Below are 17,474 nucleotides of genomic sequence, written 5' to 3'. Positions count from 1 at the left end.
ACAGAGAAAGAAAGGAAAACCCCCAACGAGATGGATTGACCAAGTGGCAGCATCAGTGGGCTTAAGCGTGGCAACAATTGTGAGGTTGGCCCAGAATCAGAAAGTGTTTTGTTCTGCTGTGCATAAGGTTACTGTGGGTTGGTGCCGACGCAATGGCACCTAACAGCAACAACAGCTTTTTTCTTCCAGCAAGCAAGTTTATGTTGTCAGCATATCCAGTGTGATGCCTCCTCCTTCTTCAAATAATCCAGTTTTTTCAGATTTTCAGCGTACAGATTGAATAAATTGTGGTGAAAGGATACAATCTTGATATTACACCTTTCCTGATTTTAAACCATTCAGATCCCCTTGTTCTATTTGGATGACTGCCTTTAGACAATGTTCATGTTCCTCATGAACACATTCAAGTGTCCTGGAATATCCATTCTTCTCAGTGCTATCCGTAGTTTGTTATAATACACATAGTTGAATGCCTTTGCATAGTAAATAAACCACAAGTAAACATCTTTCTGGTCTTCTTTGCTTTCAGCAAAGGTCTATCTGCTGTCAATAATGATATCCTTGGTTCCGGATCCTCTTCTGAATCTGGCTTGGATTTCTGACAGCTATGGTCTCTTTTTTTCTGTTGATATACTGCTGCAATTGGTTTTGAATTATCTTCTATAAAATTTGGCTTGCATGTAATATTCATGATTTTGTTCAATGATTTCCACATTCTGTTTGGTGACATTTCTTTGGAATGGGCACAAATATGGTTCTATTTCAGTTTATTGGCCAGATAGCTGTCTTCCAAATTTTTGGACATAGATGGGTGAGTGCCTCCAGTGCTGTATTATTTGCTGAAAGATTTCAATGTGTATTCTGTCCATTTCTGAACCCTTGTTTGTGCCTTCAGTACTGCTTAGATGTCTTTCTTCAATACCATAGGTGTTTGATCATACGGTACATGTTGAAATGATGCAACATCGACCAATACTTTTTGGTACACTGATTCTATATATTCCTCCCAACCTCTTTTGATGTTTCCAGCATCACTCAATGTTTTGCTCACAGAATCCATCAATATTTCAAGTTCAGTCTTAACGTTTGTTCTCCATTTCTCTCAGTTTGAAAAGTGCTGAGCACGTTTTCCCCTTTTGGTTTTATAACTCTAGGTCTTTGTACATTTCATTATAACATTTGACTTTGTCTTCTGAAGCTGACCTTTGAAATTTCATGTTCAGCTTTTTACTTCATTTCTTCCACTCACTTTAGTTTCTCTATGCTCTATGCAAGTTTCAGAAGCTCTTCTGACATTTGCATTTTTTCTGGCTTATTAATGACCTTTTGCTTTCTTCATGTATGATTTTCTTGATGTCATCCCAAACTCTTCTGGTCTTTGGTCATTAGTATCTAGTACATCAAATCTGTACTTGAGATCATCTCTAAATTCAGTTGGAATCTGTTCAAGGTCATATTTTGGCTCTCATGGACTTGTTTTAATTTTCTTCTGCTCCAGCCTGAACTTATATATGAGCTATTGATGGTCTAATTCATAGTCAACCCTTAGCCTGTTTTGGCTGATGATATGGAGCATCTCCTCATCTCCCCCTTAGATGTAGTCAGTTGATTCTTTTGTAGTCCATCTGGTGCAGTCCAGTTATATAGTCACCTTTTATGTTGTTGAAAAAGTTATGTTCAACAAATAAGTCATTGGTCTTTCAAAATTCTATAATGTGATCTCAAGTATCATTTCTGTCAGGAAGGTCATGTTTTCCAACTATGGAACCTTCCTCTTGGTTTATGACTTTCACATTCCAATCACCAGTAATTACCATTGCTTCTTAATTGCATGTTTGATCAATTTTAGATGGAAGAACTCTTCAATTTCACCACCTTTGGTGGTTAGTGGGTCAATTTGAATAATAGTGGTATTAGCTGGTCCTATAAAAGACAGCATTGTACTTCAGGATAGATCTTGAGAAGTTTTTTTATATGATGAATGCAATGCCATACATCTTCAATTTGTCGTTCCTCACATAGTAATACATATGATTGTCTGATTTAAAATGATAGATACCAGTCCATTTTCATCTTACTAATGCCTAGGATATTGGAGTCCTGGTGCGGCGCTGTGGGCTAATGCATCAGACTGCAAAGTTGTTTGAACTGTAACGTAGGTGGTTCAAACTCACCATCTGCTCCTTGGAAAACCTATACAGGGTCGCTATGGGTCAGAACAGACTCAACAGCACTTCACAACCACAACAATGCCTAAGATATGTGTTTTCATTTCATTTTGACAACTTGCTATTGTCCTAGATTCATACTTCATACATTCCACGTTGTGATTATTAATGGGGTTTTGCAGCTGTTTCTTTTCCATTTGGGTTGTGCCACATCAGCAAATGGAGGTCCTGAAAGCTTAACTCATCATGAATTACCCACATCATTAAGGTTCAACTCTACTTGGAGGAAGCAGCTCTTCCCCAGTCGTATTTTGAGTGCTTTCCAACCTGAGGGGATCATCTTCCGGCACTGTATCAGACAGTGCCCCACTGCTATTCCTAACATTATCAGGGCTAACCATTCAGAAGTGGTTGGCTCTGCTTCCTAGATTCAGTCTGGAAGCTCCGCCGAAACCCGTGCACCATGGGTAAGCTATAGTTAAAATACTGGTGGCATCACAGTCTGCCACAGTATGACAAATGGATAGATGAGTGCTGGAAAACAGGTAATAGACGAAGACTACAAATCAGGTAGAGACCTGCTAAGAAATATATAACTTTATTGTTTGTTTATCATTTATTTTTGTATTGTGATATTGAAAAACATTCATTGTTGAGTCCATTCTGACTCATTGTGACCCCGCATATGTTATAGTAGAGCTGTTCTCCATAATGTTTTGAATGGTTTATGTTTCAGAAATAAATTTCTCCAAGACACCTTGGGTGAACTCGCACTTCCAACCTTTCAGTTAGTAGCCAAGTATATTAAATATTATCACTGCCACGGGACACCTTGAAAACCTGATGCATTTTTTTCTTATTTATGTATCTATCTACTTACCAGGCCTGTGGAACCATGAAGACAGGAACACTAACTAAATTTTATCTTTGTCTCAAAGATAGAGTTCCGGTATTGAGCACAATGCGTCATTTAGCTACTCCATAGTAAATTATGGAAACGCTTTCAGTCATTCATGTCCAGAACTCTAAAGTTAGGAATACAAAAATGTATTTTAAGAATACTCTGAGCAAAAATGATTATTGATATTCTGTAAAGAACCTGCGTGTGTTTTGGTGGGGACTGCTCACTTTGGGTAGAAAGTATAATTTACTTAATATTGAAATTGGAGTCCTGGTATGGCATTGTGGGTTAATGCACTGGACTGCGAGGTCGGTTTGAACCACAAGATAAGCAGCTCAAGCTCACCAGTCGCCCCTCAAAAATCCTGTATAGGGTTGCTATGAATCAGATCCAACTCCACAGCACGTAACAACAACAACAACAATATTAAAATTATCAGTTAAGTATGCCTCTTAGCCAAAATGGTTTAACAGTTCGATCATCACTGGTTTTTAAATTTTCTCAAATCATTGAATCAAATCAAATGACTTGTGATTTAAAATGTTTTATATTATGTAGATTTTCAAAATTATCTGAGAACACAGACTGGCAACAATACAACCGTCAATATAATCATCTCTACTGTGGACTACCTACTAAGAGTTCAGGTACAGTGCCTCATATAGTAGTATCAAGTAGTTGCCTTAGTTGGAAATAATTTAGCAGGGGTGTTAACAGATCTGTTTTAATGTGTTTTCATTTATAAGTAGACAAAATTTTTTGGGATATAGTGTCTTTAATGAGAGTCTTTCTCCAAGTCTTAGAGTCAACCTGCCCCTTCGGTTGGCTTCCTACTGTGCACATTATGTACTTTCTGAAAGTGGGGATATTTTCCTTCTCCATTTCTTAGCTTCATTGTGTATTAATTTTGTTTTCGTTTTAAAAGACACTCTGCCCTTTCTCTATTTGATAGAATTGGGGAAGTATACAAAATGATCAGAAAATTCATGAAGAAATGATATTGAAAGACAAAAAAGTTCATGGAAAAATTTTGTTGTCTTTTAATTTAATTTCTCCGTGAACTTTCTCTCTCATGTTAGAAACGTTCTTAGAAACGAAACAGAAAAGACTTTCCAATTTTCTATAACCTTCTTCAATTTGATAGCTTCAAGTCTGTTCCCTTCAGCTGTTCTAATATTTGAATTGAATTTTAAATTTCAGTTAAGTACTCCATCACTTAAGGAGCTCTGGTAGAGTCGGGCTGCTAATCTCAAGGTCAGCAGTTCGAAACTACCAGGGGTCCCATGGGAGAAAGATGAGGCTTTCTGCTTCAGTGACGATTTACAGCCTCGGACACCCTGTACAGGGGCGCTATGAGTCCGAACAAGCTCCACGGCACACTGCCACCACTCCATCACTTAAAAATCTTTCTGGTACCATAATTGAATCAGAAGATTAAATCATCTTAAGTAATGAGAACCATATGTAACTTTTATTTCACTTTTACTTAGTTCTTTATCAGAAAGCTAGGTACAGTGTTTTGATAACTGCAAATTCAAACTTTGAACTTTTTCCTTAATCTTGGAGTATGTAAAACTCAGCATTTTTTAAAAGCTCAGTAGGTGAAAGACCTGTTGTTGTTTTTTTAATGTTTTATTGTGAATTATGTGATAGTTTACATGGGAGAACATTAGTTTTACATTCATCCTGTCGTATATCGTTTTAGTGCCTTGGTTACAATCCCCTCCATGCATCATCAACCAACCAAACCAACCAACCCTGCAAGCCTGCCCCCCGGTCATCAGCACACAGCCCCTCTCCCTCTCTGGGTATAAAGTCCCCAGCCACTCCATCTCTCCACGTCATCGTCTCTGCCTCCATCTCTGGTGTCACTGCTTCTCTGGGTAGGGTCCCGCTCACCGCTCTTCTCCATTGATGGTCCCAGGGACCTCCACTCCTAGACTGCAAAGTTAATCACTCCCCTCCTTGCTACAAAACATTTACCTTTACATTTCCAGCCCTCACAATCAGTCCTGATAACAATTATTCACTATTGTATCACAAGAGACCTATGCGTATTTCCTTTCATCAGCCCCACCTAGACAGATTGGATACTACTCAGTGGAGATTCTACCTTCCTCCAGGCCCTCTGGATCTAGGTTCCCTCTTGAAAGCTTGTAAGCCAGTCACGTCTTGCCTTTGTAGCCCCCTCATTTTGGGTAGCCAATGTCCTAGTTGCCCGTCCCTGTCTACTCTGTATATGGAGGGGATGGGCATGATCCTTGCTGTAAAGATTTGTTCCCTCTTTTGAGCTACTGCATCCATAGCTGTAGCTCAAGTTCTTCAATTTGTATCAGATTACTCTTTTTTTTCCTCTTCTTTCTTCTTCTATTTGAGCTCTGATCATCCAGTCATTGGAGCCAGGACAAGTGCGTATTATCCACAAGTGTGGGTGTTCTTGTGCATATGCCCTCTCTTCTTATCAGCTAGACGTTTCACTCTCCACTCTAGTCCTCTGTGGTTATGTCACTGACTCTAGGCCCAAGAGTCCCCAAATCTTTTCAACACTGCTGGTCAACCAGGTCTCCACCTGGTTCACAAGAGGCTATTGAACATTGTAGGGCGTAGCTCGCAGTTTCATTGCTGTTTTTCCCCCTCTTCCCCTTATTGGTGACGAACGTGGTCACCAATCAAAGCGTGTATTCCCATTGAGTGTTTGTCTTGGAAGGGGTTTGCTCTGAGGGGAAAGACCTATTTTTAAATGAATATAGTAAAATGTATTGCTGAAAACGTAAGTGATTTCTAAAATTGTGTCTCAAAACTCAAATGTAGTTCCTACCTTGGCCTAAATTATCTTATTCAATCAGCCAAACGAAGTGTATGTGAGGTATTATTGAAAACATTGTTTGACAAGATTGGTCTTATTTAGAATGTTGTCTCTTTTTTTTTTTTCCTCCTAACTGTTGTGGTCAGTGTTTACAATTAACCCAACCAGTTTCTTCAGGACAGTAATATCCTGAAAAGCAGTGACCATCCTGGAGTTCTCACTGGTGAAACCGATTTGACTCTGTTGAAGAAAAAGGAGGCTAGATATCTGTAGCCTCAAAAGCATCCATTTATTTTAGGTTTAATTTATATGCTTATATAGTTTACACCTAACTGTATTAACCTAAATATGTATTAGTCCCATGAATACTTATGTTTGCAAAATTTAACAGCATCAGAGACAAAAAGCAAGTTTTGAAGTTAAATTTGCTGTTTATTTTCTTCTCTTCATTTTCTATTGATACCTAGGAAGGAAGTTGTTTTATGTTTAGGAAAAGTCTCAAGAATGGTACTTACTTCACAGATATGTTTGTTTGGTTTACAATATACTGCTTAAAATGTTTTTTCATTATTTAGTCTAAAACCATAAGGATCAGCGATAACTTTAGAATATCCCTTATTAATATTTTCTCTATTTTCTAGGAATCAATTAGTGATTTCTATTGGTATTACTCTGGGAAAGATGTTATTGATGAACAAGGACAACGGAATTTCTCTAAAGCAATTCAAGTAGCTAAACAAGTCTTCAACACTCTTACTGAATATATTCAGGTAAATATTCCATATATGTATATATATATATATATTTATATATCATGTTATTAGCATTTAAATCCATAGAGAAACACAATATGACTAAAATAGTCAATCAAATAAAAATATAGGAAATCTGTATCTTTACCAAGGAGCAAGAATTTTCTTTTATTCATTTATTATCCAATGCTACAAAGTCATGGTCATAAATAGTTCATTTTATTACATACTTTCTCCTGCCATTATTCCCATTTTGTATAGACTTCTTTCATAGTTTCTTAACCAGTATCCCTGTAGAAATACTAAGACAAGCTGCAAATTAATATAGAATGTAATGTCTTTACCATTTGGTATGTGGAGATATTGTTAAATCCTTATAGGCATGAAGGAGTTAATGGTGTCTCCTACTGGTTACTTTTATCTCCAGGACCTGTTATAGATAAAGCAATAAATATTAATAAAGGTACAGAAGGAGGGCAGGAGAGAGATAGGGAGACTATTAGACCACTCGTCAAGGAAGAGTGAGAAAAATGATAAAGCAATAATAGAATTTTTAAACCTTAAAGATTTTTAGTATAAGAGACAAAACAACAAATAACATGAAGAATATATCGTTTTGCTCTTTTGTGTTTATTTTGTTGTTGTTTTTACTTTGAATTATAGTCTACTGACTGTAAATCTGGGAGTAGAGTGGCTCTGTAGTGTAAGTACTGGACTGTGAACCACAAGGTCAGTGATTGAAGCTCATCAACCTCTCCACAGGAGAAAGATGAAGCTTTCTGCTCCCTCAAAGATTTACAACCTCAGTAGCCCTATACAGCGCCACTATGAGTCAGAATTGACTCAAGGGTACAAAAATCACAGCAGTCTAAATCTGTAGGATAAATATAATCTTGTGGGGAGAGTGGTAGCCTAAACAAAGATTAAGAATTGTATCCCCAAAGCATAGTGGGAGGTGTCTGTAGAGTGATTGTTTGAGTGAATGTCGTGTTGCCATGTTGTTCATATCAACTCTAGGCGCCTGCCTTTTTATTCAGCACCCTATTTTATTCTCTCAGGGTTAGGACCAGGCTACCCTTATTTTAATATTTCAAGATGGAAAAGGCCACACTTGATAATTCTAATAATTTTACCTCTAAATCACATAAAAGTTACAATTTAAATCAGTTTCGATCCATTCACGTTCCTATTTCCTTGTTGTCCCTGGATTTACTCTTACTACCGTAGTGTTCTCATGTATTCTAGAAAGATAGCTAGTCAGTTTTGTGGAAATGATTGGTACATTTGTTTATATAAGAGAAATTAAACTTAAATGCCTTTTCAGCCAATAAGTGGACATTCTTGGCTTCCTAAAATGAGTGAGATTTGGCTTCCTGTTTGGTGTTGGTATGTTTGCAAAACTAAGTGAATGATACAATTTTCTCTTAAGAATTAAAAACAAAAATGGTCTCCATCAAATCATTCTACAGACACACTACTACAATACACATCCTCACTTCAGAAATGTTAACTAAGAGAACAAGTTCCTAAATGCCTTGACTTCTGGGATCCTGTAGATAATGATCAATCATTCCTCTTTTAAATTTTCAGTTCTTGTGTAATTTGTACAACAGTTTTACAATTCAGAGAAAATGTTAAAGGATTTTCTTTTTCCTCAGCATGAATGCTTTATCCGGTTTATTGGTTAGGAATTGGAAGTAATCAGGTTCATTTTTCACAGAGGGAAATGACTACTGGTTCATTTGATGTAGTAACTACAACAGGATGCTGTTGCTTTCCTTTAACCACAGTAGTGGTGGTGGTGTGCTGTGCAGTCAGTTCCAACTCACAGCGACCCTGTACAGTGTTTCTGAGGTTGTAAATCTTTACGGGAGCAGAAAGCCTCATCTTTCTCCAAATACGGTAGAAAAAATCAAAGCCAGACAACAGTGAAATGATTAAGCATTTAGTGTGGTTGCTCTTGTTAATGCCATTGAGTCAGATTATAGTGAACCAGTGCACAACAGAATGAAGCACTGCCCAGTCATGTGCCATCCTCACACATGTGAGCACGTTTTGCAGCCACTCTGTCAATTCATCTCATTTGGGGGCTTCCTCTTTTTCTGACCCTCTGCTTTGCCAAGCCTGATGCCCTTTTCCAGGGACTGGTTCCTCCTGTTGGTGGTGATGGCTGTGTGCTGTCGAGTCCATTCCGACTCATACATACAGAGTTTCCGAGGCTGTAAATCTTTACGGGAGCAGAAAGCCTCCTCTTTCTCCTGCGGAACAGTTGGTAGCTTCGAACTGCTGACCTTATGGTTCGCAGCTTGGTTCGTAACCACTATGCTACCAGAGCTCCTTGGTTCCTCTTGGTAGCATGGCCAAAGTATCGGAGGCGAAGTCTCACTGTTCTTTCTTCCAAGGAACATGCTGGCTGTACTTCTTCCAAGACAAATTTGTTTGTTCTTTTAGTAGCTTATGGTACTTTCAATATTCTTCGCTGACTCCGTAATTCAAATGCATCAATTCTTCAGCAGTCTTCCTGATTTATTGTCCAGCTTTGACATGTGTATGTTTGTTGTTGTTAAGTATGGTTAAGTCAGTTGCCAGTCATAGTGACCCTGTATAGGGTTTCCCAGGAGCACTGATGGGTCTGAATGCTTATCTTACAGTTAGCAGTCAGATGCTTATCCTTCAGTAAATACCAAGACTTCACTTGTATGTGAAGTGATTGAAAATATCATGACTTGGATCAGGTACAATTAGTCCTCAAACTGATATCTTTGCTCTTGAACATTTTAAAGAGCAGATTTGCAGCTATGTGCCTAATGCTATATTATTTGATTTCTTGTGTGTTGCTTCCATGAGTGTTGATTGTGGGTCTGAGTAAAATGATATCTTTGACAACTTCAGTATTTTCTCTATTTCTCATGTTATTTTTTGGTCCAGTTGTGAGGATTTTCATTTTCCTTGTATGGAGGTGCAATCCATGCTAAAGATTGTGATCTATATCAGTAAGTGCTTCAAGCCCTCTTCTCTTCCAGGAAGCAAGATTTTGTCATTTGCATATTGCAGGTTGTTGATGAGTCTTCCCCCATCCTGATGCCAAATTCTTTTTCATATAATCCAGTTTCTTGGATTATTTGATTAACAGACAGATGGAATAAGTGTAGTGAAAAGTATACAACCTTTCCTGATTTTAAGCTATTCCGTATCCCCTTGTTTTGTTCTAAAACTGCCTCTTGGCCTACGTGCAGGTTCCTCATGAGCATTATTGTTTTAGAATCCCCACTCTTTGAAATGTTGTTATTCCATAATTTCTTATTATACACACAGCCTTTTCATACGCAATAAAACACAAGTAAACATCATTTTGGTTTTCACTGCTTTCAGCCAAGATCCAGCTGATGTATCTGGTCTCAGCAGTGATAGCCTTCATTTCTTGTCCTCTTCGGATTCTGACTTCGATTTCCGACAGCTCGCTGTTGATATGCTGCTGCAATCATTTTCAAATTTTCTTCAGCAACATTTTACTTGCATGAGCTGTTAATGCTGTTCAATGATTTTCACATTTCATTAGTCCAAACCAGTGAGTGCCTCCAGCACAGCATCAGTTTGTTGAAATATTTCAATTTGTCTTTCGGCACTTCCTGGATCATTGCTTATTTGCAATGCTTTCAGTGTAGTTTGCATGTCTTTCTTCAGTATCACTGGTTCTTGATCATACACTGCCTCTTGAAATGGCTGAACATCAACCATTCCTTGTGGTACAGTTACTCTGTTTTCCTTCCATCTTCTTTTGATGCTTCCTGCATCACTCAATAGTTTACCCGTATAATCTTTCAGTATTGCAAGTTGTGACTTGAATTTGTAAGTCAGCTCTTTCAGCTTGAGAAATACTGAGCATGTTCTTCCCTTTTAGCTTTCTGACTCCAGGTCTTTGTGCATTTCGTTACAGCTGCCTTTTAACTTTTCCGTTCAGCTCTTTTACTTCCTCATTTCTTCCATTGGCTTTAGCTTCTCAATGTTCAAGAGCAATTTCAGAATCTCTTCTCATATCCATTTTGGTCTTTTCTTTTTTTCCCCACCTTTAAATTACCTTTTGTTTTCTTCACGTATGATGGACTTGATGTCATACCACGTCTCTTATGGTCTTCAGTCATTACACAAATGCATCAAAGCTGTTCTTGATATGGTTTCTAAATTTAGGTGGGATATACTCAAGGTAATATTTTGGCTCCTGTGGACTTAATTTTCTTCCGCTTCAGCCTGAACTTGCATATGGGCAATTGATGATGTGATCCACAGTCAGCTCCTGGTCTTATTTTGAGCTACTCTCTCTTCTTTGTCAACAGATGTGGTCCATTTGATTACAGTGTATTCCATCTGGTGAGGTCCACATGTATTGTCACAATTTATATTGTTGACAAAAGGTATTTGTAATCAGTCCATCATTGGTATTGCACATTCTATCATGTAGTCTTAAGCATCATTTCTATCACCTTTCTCCTTGTTTCCAACTTTTGCTTTCCAATCACCTGTAAGTATCAGTGCATCTTGATTGCATATTTCATCCTTCTCAGACTGAAGAAGGTGGTAGAAATCTTTGATTTGTTCATCATTAGTTTTAGTAGATGGTTGGTAAATTTGGATAATGTTGGTATTAACTGGTCTTCCTTGTAAAAGTGTGGATTGTATCTTATCACAGACAGCATTATACTTCAAGCTAGATCTTGAAATGGTCTTTTTTTAAGGAATGCCATTACTCGCCAATGTTTCTTTCTTGCCATTGTAAACCCCATGATTGTCTGATACAAAATGGCCAATACCAGTCAATTTCAGCCACTCACCAGTATCTAGCAGGACTCCTGGTACAGTGCTGTAGGATCAGCGCTGGACTTTGAATCACAAGGTCTGCAGTTCACACCTATCAGCTGTTCCTCGGAAACCCTACACAGGGTCACTCTGAGTCGAAACCAACTCAATGGCAAGTAACAAAAACAATAAACGCCTCAGACATCAATCTTTGTGATACATTTAGTTTTTAATGACATCCAATTTTCCTAGTTTCCTACTTCATATGTTCCATGTGTTGATTTTTGATGGATGTTTGCAGCTGTTTCTAATTAATTTCAGTTGGTTACTACCAGGCAGTGAAGGTTCTGAAAGCTTTATCTCATTCACATCATGAAGATTGACTCTCCTTTAAGGAGGGAGATAGATAGGCTTTATCTGCACCAATATGCTTTACTTTGAGGACGTAGCTTTTCCTCAGTCAAATTTTCAGCATTTCCTAACCTGAGTGGTTCATCTGTAGGCACTGCATCAGACAACACTCCAATGCTATTTGTAAGATTTTCAACTGCAAACCCTCCAGAAGTGGTTTGCCTCTCCTTCTTCCTGTTCTGCCTTATCTGGAAACTGGTGAAACCTTTCCACCAGGGGTGACCATGCTGATGTTTAAAATACTGGTGGTATAGCTCCCAACATCACCGCTATGCACAAGTCATCATTGTAACTCAAACAGACAGATGAGTTTTATTACTCATTAGGAAATAGAAATTGCGAAACTATATTTTTTGGGATTTATAATATCAAAGTATTTCAAAGAAGAGCATGCTTATCTAAGTGTCTGATACTATTATCAAGTCTATAAATCATTCATTTTGGGAGGTTTCTTATGCTTTCAGATAACGTATTGTAAATAAGCTATGTTAAACACTGAGATAAGTTTGTCTCTTATTGTAAAGATTTTTGGTAATTAGGTTATCGGGAATGATTGCTGTCTGGCTGTTCTATTCCAGGGTCCCTGCACTGGGAATCAGCAGAGTTTGGCACACAGTAGACTGTGGGACGCTGTGGTGGGGTTTCTTCATGTCTTTGCACACATGCAAATGAAGCTGTCTCAGGTAAATTGCTTGTCTCTTACCCTCCTACTCCACAAACTGGAAACTTGGAGTCACCCAGAAAGTAAGCAGTGTTTATTATGTTTGAACATTATCTTTTAGATCATTTCTTAAAAAATATTTTTTAAAAATGAAAGAATGTAAAGGAAGCTAAAAACAGATGACAGCCATTATTAAAATTTGAAAACAAAAGAGTCTCGAGCATTTGAACGTAGTGGAGAAATGAAATTACATAGTGCACAAACAGTCTTTCAAAGACCCATTTCTTGGTAATTGCTCACTGGAATTTTCCTTCCACACTCTTGTTGTTGCTAAGTGCCATTGAGTCGGTTCCAACTCATGGTGATTCTGTATAGGGTTTCTGAGGAGTGGCTGGGAGTGAGTTTGAACTGTCAACCTTGCAGTTCAAACCGACCTTGCAGTCGAGTATTCATCCTACAGCACTACACCTGGACTCCGCCACTATAGAGAACTGAAAAAGGATTGTACCAAATATTATTAGGCTTGTCAAAGGGGAAATTTTCTTGTTGTTGTTGAGTGTCATCAAGTTGGTTCTGACTCATTGCAACCCTGTGTAGGGTTTCTGAGGAGTTCGAACCATGCCTTATAGTTTGAACCATCAACCTTGCTTTCCAAACCAGTTTTGTGATCCAATGCATTATCCTGCAATGCCACGTTTTCTTAAAGGGTTGTACACAAGCAACTGTTCTTAGTAGATGACATTCACCATTAACAGGAAATTTAATTTTGTGAAGATAAAAAAGAAAAAAAAAAAAGCAAGTACAGAATATGCACATTTTCCACAGTATGTAAATATTGGCAGTGCATATTGAAAACTGCGTGTTTTTTTTCTTATTGTTACTTTGATTTCATGTAATAAGATATACATGAAAAGAAAAATTCTTACTCCAAATCTTGAGTAGATGTGGTACTTTAATGTACTGAATTTTGATTCTGTGTTCTGAGACATATCTTTCAGGACATGGATGTTTGCCAGGTGATTAGGTGGAAGATTGTTGTTGTTGTTAAGTGTCATGGAGTCGATACCAACTCATAGTGACCCTATGCACAACAGAACAAAACACTGTCCGGTCCTGCGCCAACCACACAATAGCTGCTACACTCGAGCCCATCGATGCTGCTGCCACTGTGCCAATCCATCTCATTGGAGGTCTTCCTCTTTCTCGTTGACCCTCCGCTTTACCAAACATGATATCCTTCTCCAGTGACTGGTCCTTCCTGACAATATACATGAAGTATGAAAGACAAAGTCTGGCCATCCTGACTTCCACGAAGCACTCTGGCTGCACTTCTTCCAACACAGATCTATTTGTTCTTTTGGCAGTCCATGATACTTTCGATATTCTCCTCCAAAACCATAACTCAAATGCATCAATTATTCTTCCTTATTCGCTCTCTAACCTTCACATGCATAGGAGATTATTGAAAATGCAACAGGTAGAAGATAGAATGCTAGAAATAAAGTCAGAATAAGAATAGTCAAGTCCCCACCTAGTCATTTACTTGTCCCACAAGCCTGGGCCATCTCCTCAACCTCCCTGAACAACATTCTGTCTATGGCATAGTAAGCAGAATTAAACCTTAAACCTGCTTTAAATATGGAAAAAGAGCTAGTTGCTGGTGATGTAAATATAATATGGAAATCTCAGCATTCTCTCACAAGTCAGAAATAGTATTTTAGTAAATGAAGAAAACCAACACAAACCAATTTGTACACTCACAAGAGGGTTCTCATTCTGATATATTTTGATGATTTCAATACCTGATATTGGTAGTTATTGATGTAATTTGTAGAGACTTTATCTTTGTAAAGAAAAAGTTTTGTAGAAATTTAACTTTGTAAGTAACAATATCTAGATAAATAAAATGCATATATATTTTAAAAACTATAAAGAAGAAAATGGATTATTTAAAATAAAAAGTTGATATGTAAGATTGTTATATATGTTGCATGCTTCTAGTTATTGGGCCCAAAGAGTAGTGGATATTTAGATACAAATGTCTTATGTAGAAAGATTTGATTTTTCATAGTGAAAAAAAATTAAAATAAAACAAACAAAATCACAGAAATTTGATGAGAGAAATACTGGATAACTTAGTAAAATTGGTAAACATAGTGCATTCACTGTACAATATTAGTATACATCACGCTTCTATACATATTTTATAGATTTACAGTTTATTTTTGGTTTCAGTTATTAATTTAATTAATATAATTTAGGGAGTGGTTCAAGCTCACCAGCGGCTCCTAAGAAACCCTATACAGGGTTGCTATGGGTGTGAACTGACTCAACAGCACTTAACAACATCAACATCATTTATATACCTTATTTTTCTAGGATTTCTTAAATTTTACATGAGATATAGCAGCAGTCTGTCATAAGGTGCAAAGGAAAAAAAAAAAAAACTAATTGCCACCAAATCCACTGCCACTGGGTCAATTATGAGTCATAGTTACCATTTAGGATGGAATAGAACTGCCTCGTAGGTTTCCAAGGCTGTAATCTTTACGGGTGCAGGTTGTCACATCTTTTTCTCTCTGAGCAGTCCATGGGTTTGAACCTCTGACACTTTAACCACTGTGCACTGGTCTGCTTCAGAGACTAAAGATTCAAGTGCCTGGACCAGGGACTTGAACCCTGGAGTCTCAGGTTAGAAAGTACAGCCAGCAGCACTTCAAGTAAAAGACATACGTCAAATGATCACAAGTCCCCAAGTATTGTTATTGTCCCCATTTGAAAGCTGCCCCTTCCCCCCCCACTTTAATTCTCTATTTTTGTTATAAATGTGAGTCATCCTTACAAATACTATAATAAGCATGATTTGGCATCTTAAATGCTCCTTCATTCTGAAAGCTAGCTTTAATAGACTACCTATGTAGGCTTGATACTATTGGTACAAGGGTACTTCTTTTGTGAGAACAAGTTTCTCCCGCATAGTTTCTTCAGATGGTCTCATATTATCTTAATTTTTCAGGATTCCAGTCAAATTGAACTATTAAAAGAATTAATGGATCTTCAGAAGGATATGGTGGTCATGCTGCTGTCCATGTTAGAAGGTAGTTTTGATTTATATTTGCAAGTTTATCCTTTCACTTTGAGGATCATTGTGTGCTTGCTTATGTAGTAACTTTGCTTCAGTGAATAATATAAGGGCGTGGAGTCCTGGTGTGGTGCTGTAGGATAAACACTGGACCACTAGATTGTTTTGAACTGCAAGGTTGGCAGCTCAAACTCACCAGAAGCTGCTCGACAATCCTATACAGGCTAACTATGAGTTGAAACCGACTTAAAAACTCTTAAAAAACAATAACAAGAAGTGGCAGCTACCTTAAATTATTTTCTGGCTTTATTACTCTATTTACAAGTAAATTAAATTTTTTTTTTCTTTTAAAGAGAATCCTGCTCTTCTTAGAACATCTCTACCAGATGAAAACAGTAACACTTTTCATTTCATTGTTGTTCTGACTCATAACAACCCCACATAGGGTTTCCAAGAAGTGGCTAGTGGATTTGAACCACTGACCATAGTGATATGCTAAAAAGTAAGCTTTTCGGATGCATAGTATATAAAGAAGGACTCCTAGTTTGGTGCTGTAGGATAAGCACTGTACTGCAAGGTCTGTTTGACCCACAAGGTCAGAGATTCAAACTCACCAGCTGTTCTTTGGAAACCCTCCCTATACTGGGCCACTGACTCATTGGCACTTAACAACAATTCAGTATTCTACATCAATTCCACATAAATTCCACTTAATTGATGTGGAATATTAAATATCATTTAAAATCAGTTTTAATTGATGTGCAATACAGACATTGGATAAAGTTCAAGTATGCAGATTGCTGATTTTGAGATCACACATTGGAGTTGGCAAGCCAGTGTATAACCCACGGTGCCACCAGGGCTACGAAGGGTTAATGATTGTTGTTAAGTGCTGCGGAGTTGTTTCAACTCATAGTGTCCCTGTTTAGGGTTTCCAAGGTGTGGTTGGTATGTTTGAACTGCCTACCTTGTGGGTTGAAATCCACTGCTTATCCTATAGCGCTGCATGATAAATGAAATCATGGAAATATGACCAGAGAGCAGCTGGTGAGTTTGAACTGCCAACCTTGTGGTTCAAACCAACTTTGCCGTCCGGCGCATTAACTCACAACATCTCACTAGGACTTCTTTGAAGGCGAATTTCAGTTTCCTGGTGCTTTACCCCCTTTTCATTATCATAAAATCCATTGTTTCATTGAAAGAGTTGAGGAAAATGTTAGCTTTTGTTCAATTGTTTTATGTAATTATTGACTGTTTGGCCTAATATAGGTGAAATTTAAAGAGTAGAACAGAGTTGCGGGTGATATTCATTATTTTTTAGCCGATTTGTTCTGTAGCTGCAAAGTGACCTTATTGCTGTTGTTAAAAGACATCAAGTTGTTTCTGCCTCACAGTGACTGTATAGAGTTTGTGGGGAGTGGCTGGTGGGCTTGAACCACCAACCTTGTGGTTTGCAGTCCAGTGCTGATCCTACAGTGCCACACCAGGAGCACACAAAGTGCCCTTAGGAGTTAGTTTCAGTTTGAGGTTTGAAGACTATCTCAGGGCAGTAGATTGAAGGAGTCCTCCATTCTCAACCATTCCAATGGGTCTGGTTATTTATTTACTTATTTTAGGGATTTGTTGTTCTGTTCCTTATTTTTCTCCCATTCTGACAGGGTCCATCTACTGTGACCCTGATCAGAACCATTAGTACAGGTAGCTGGGCACCATCTAGCTCTTCTGTTCTCAGCATCAGTGAGGTGGTAGTTCATGTCGATTATTTGTCCTATAGACTCATTTCCATAATTATTTCCAAAACTAAAGTTTATCAACAATTATCCTTCCTTACCCAAGATTTCTTACGTTGAAAGATAAACAAGGGGAGACATCCGTAATATTACAGCTGTATCACTATAT

General features: G+C 37.8%; 1 protein-coding gene across 1 annotated transcript in view; it reads left to right on the top strand.

Annotated features, from left to right (window-relative positions):
* The window catches only part of RYR2 (ryanodine receptor 2 (cardiac)), a 786,033-nt gene that overhangs the window by 678,642 nt on the left and 89,917 nt on the right, over positions 1-17,474 (top strand). The window contains exons 86-89 of the mRNA XM_006872010.1: positions 3,628-3,716; positions 6,517-6,645; positions 12,411-12,515; positions 15,510-15,591. Coding sequence (XP_006872072.1) covers positions 3,628-3,716; positions 6,517-6,645; positions 12,411-12,515; positions 15,510-15,591 — 405 coding nt within the window. The remainder of the gene's footprint in view (positions 1-3,627; positions 3,717-6,516; positions 6,646-12,410; positions 12,516-15,509; positions 15,592-17,474) is intronic.

The sequence above is a fragment of the Chrysochloris asiatica genome, unplaced genomic scaffold, assembly GCF_000296735.1.
Source record: "Chrysochloris asiatica unplaced genomic scaffold, ChrAsi1.0 scaffold00179, whole genome shotgun sequence".
Lineage (NCBI taxonomy): Eukaryota > Metazoa > Chordata > Mammalia > Afrosoricida > Chrysochloridae > Chrysochloris > Chrysochloris asiatica.
Note: the sequence above shows the minus strand (reverse complement) of the source record. Positions and strands in the feature narration are given on the sequence as shown.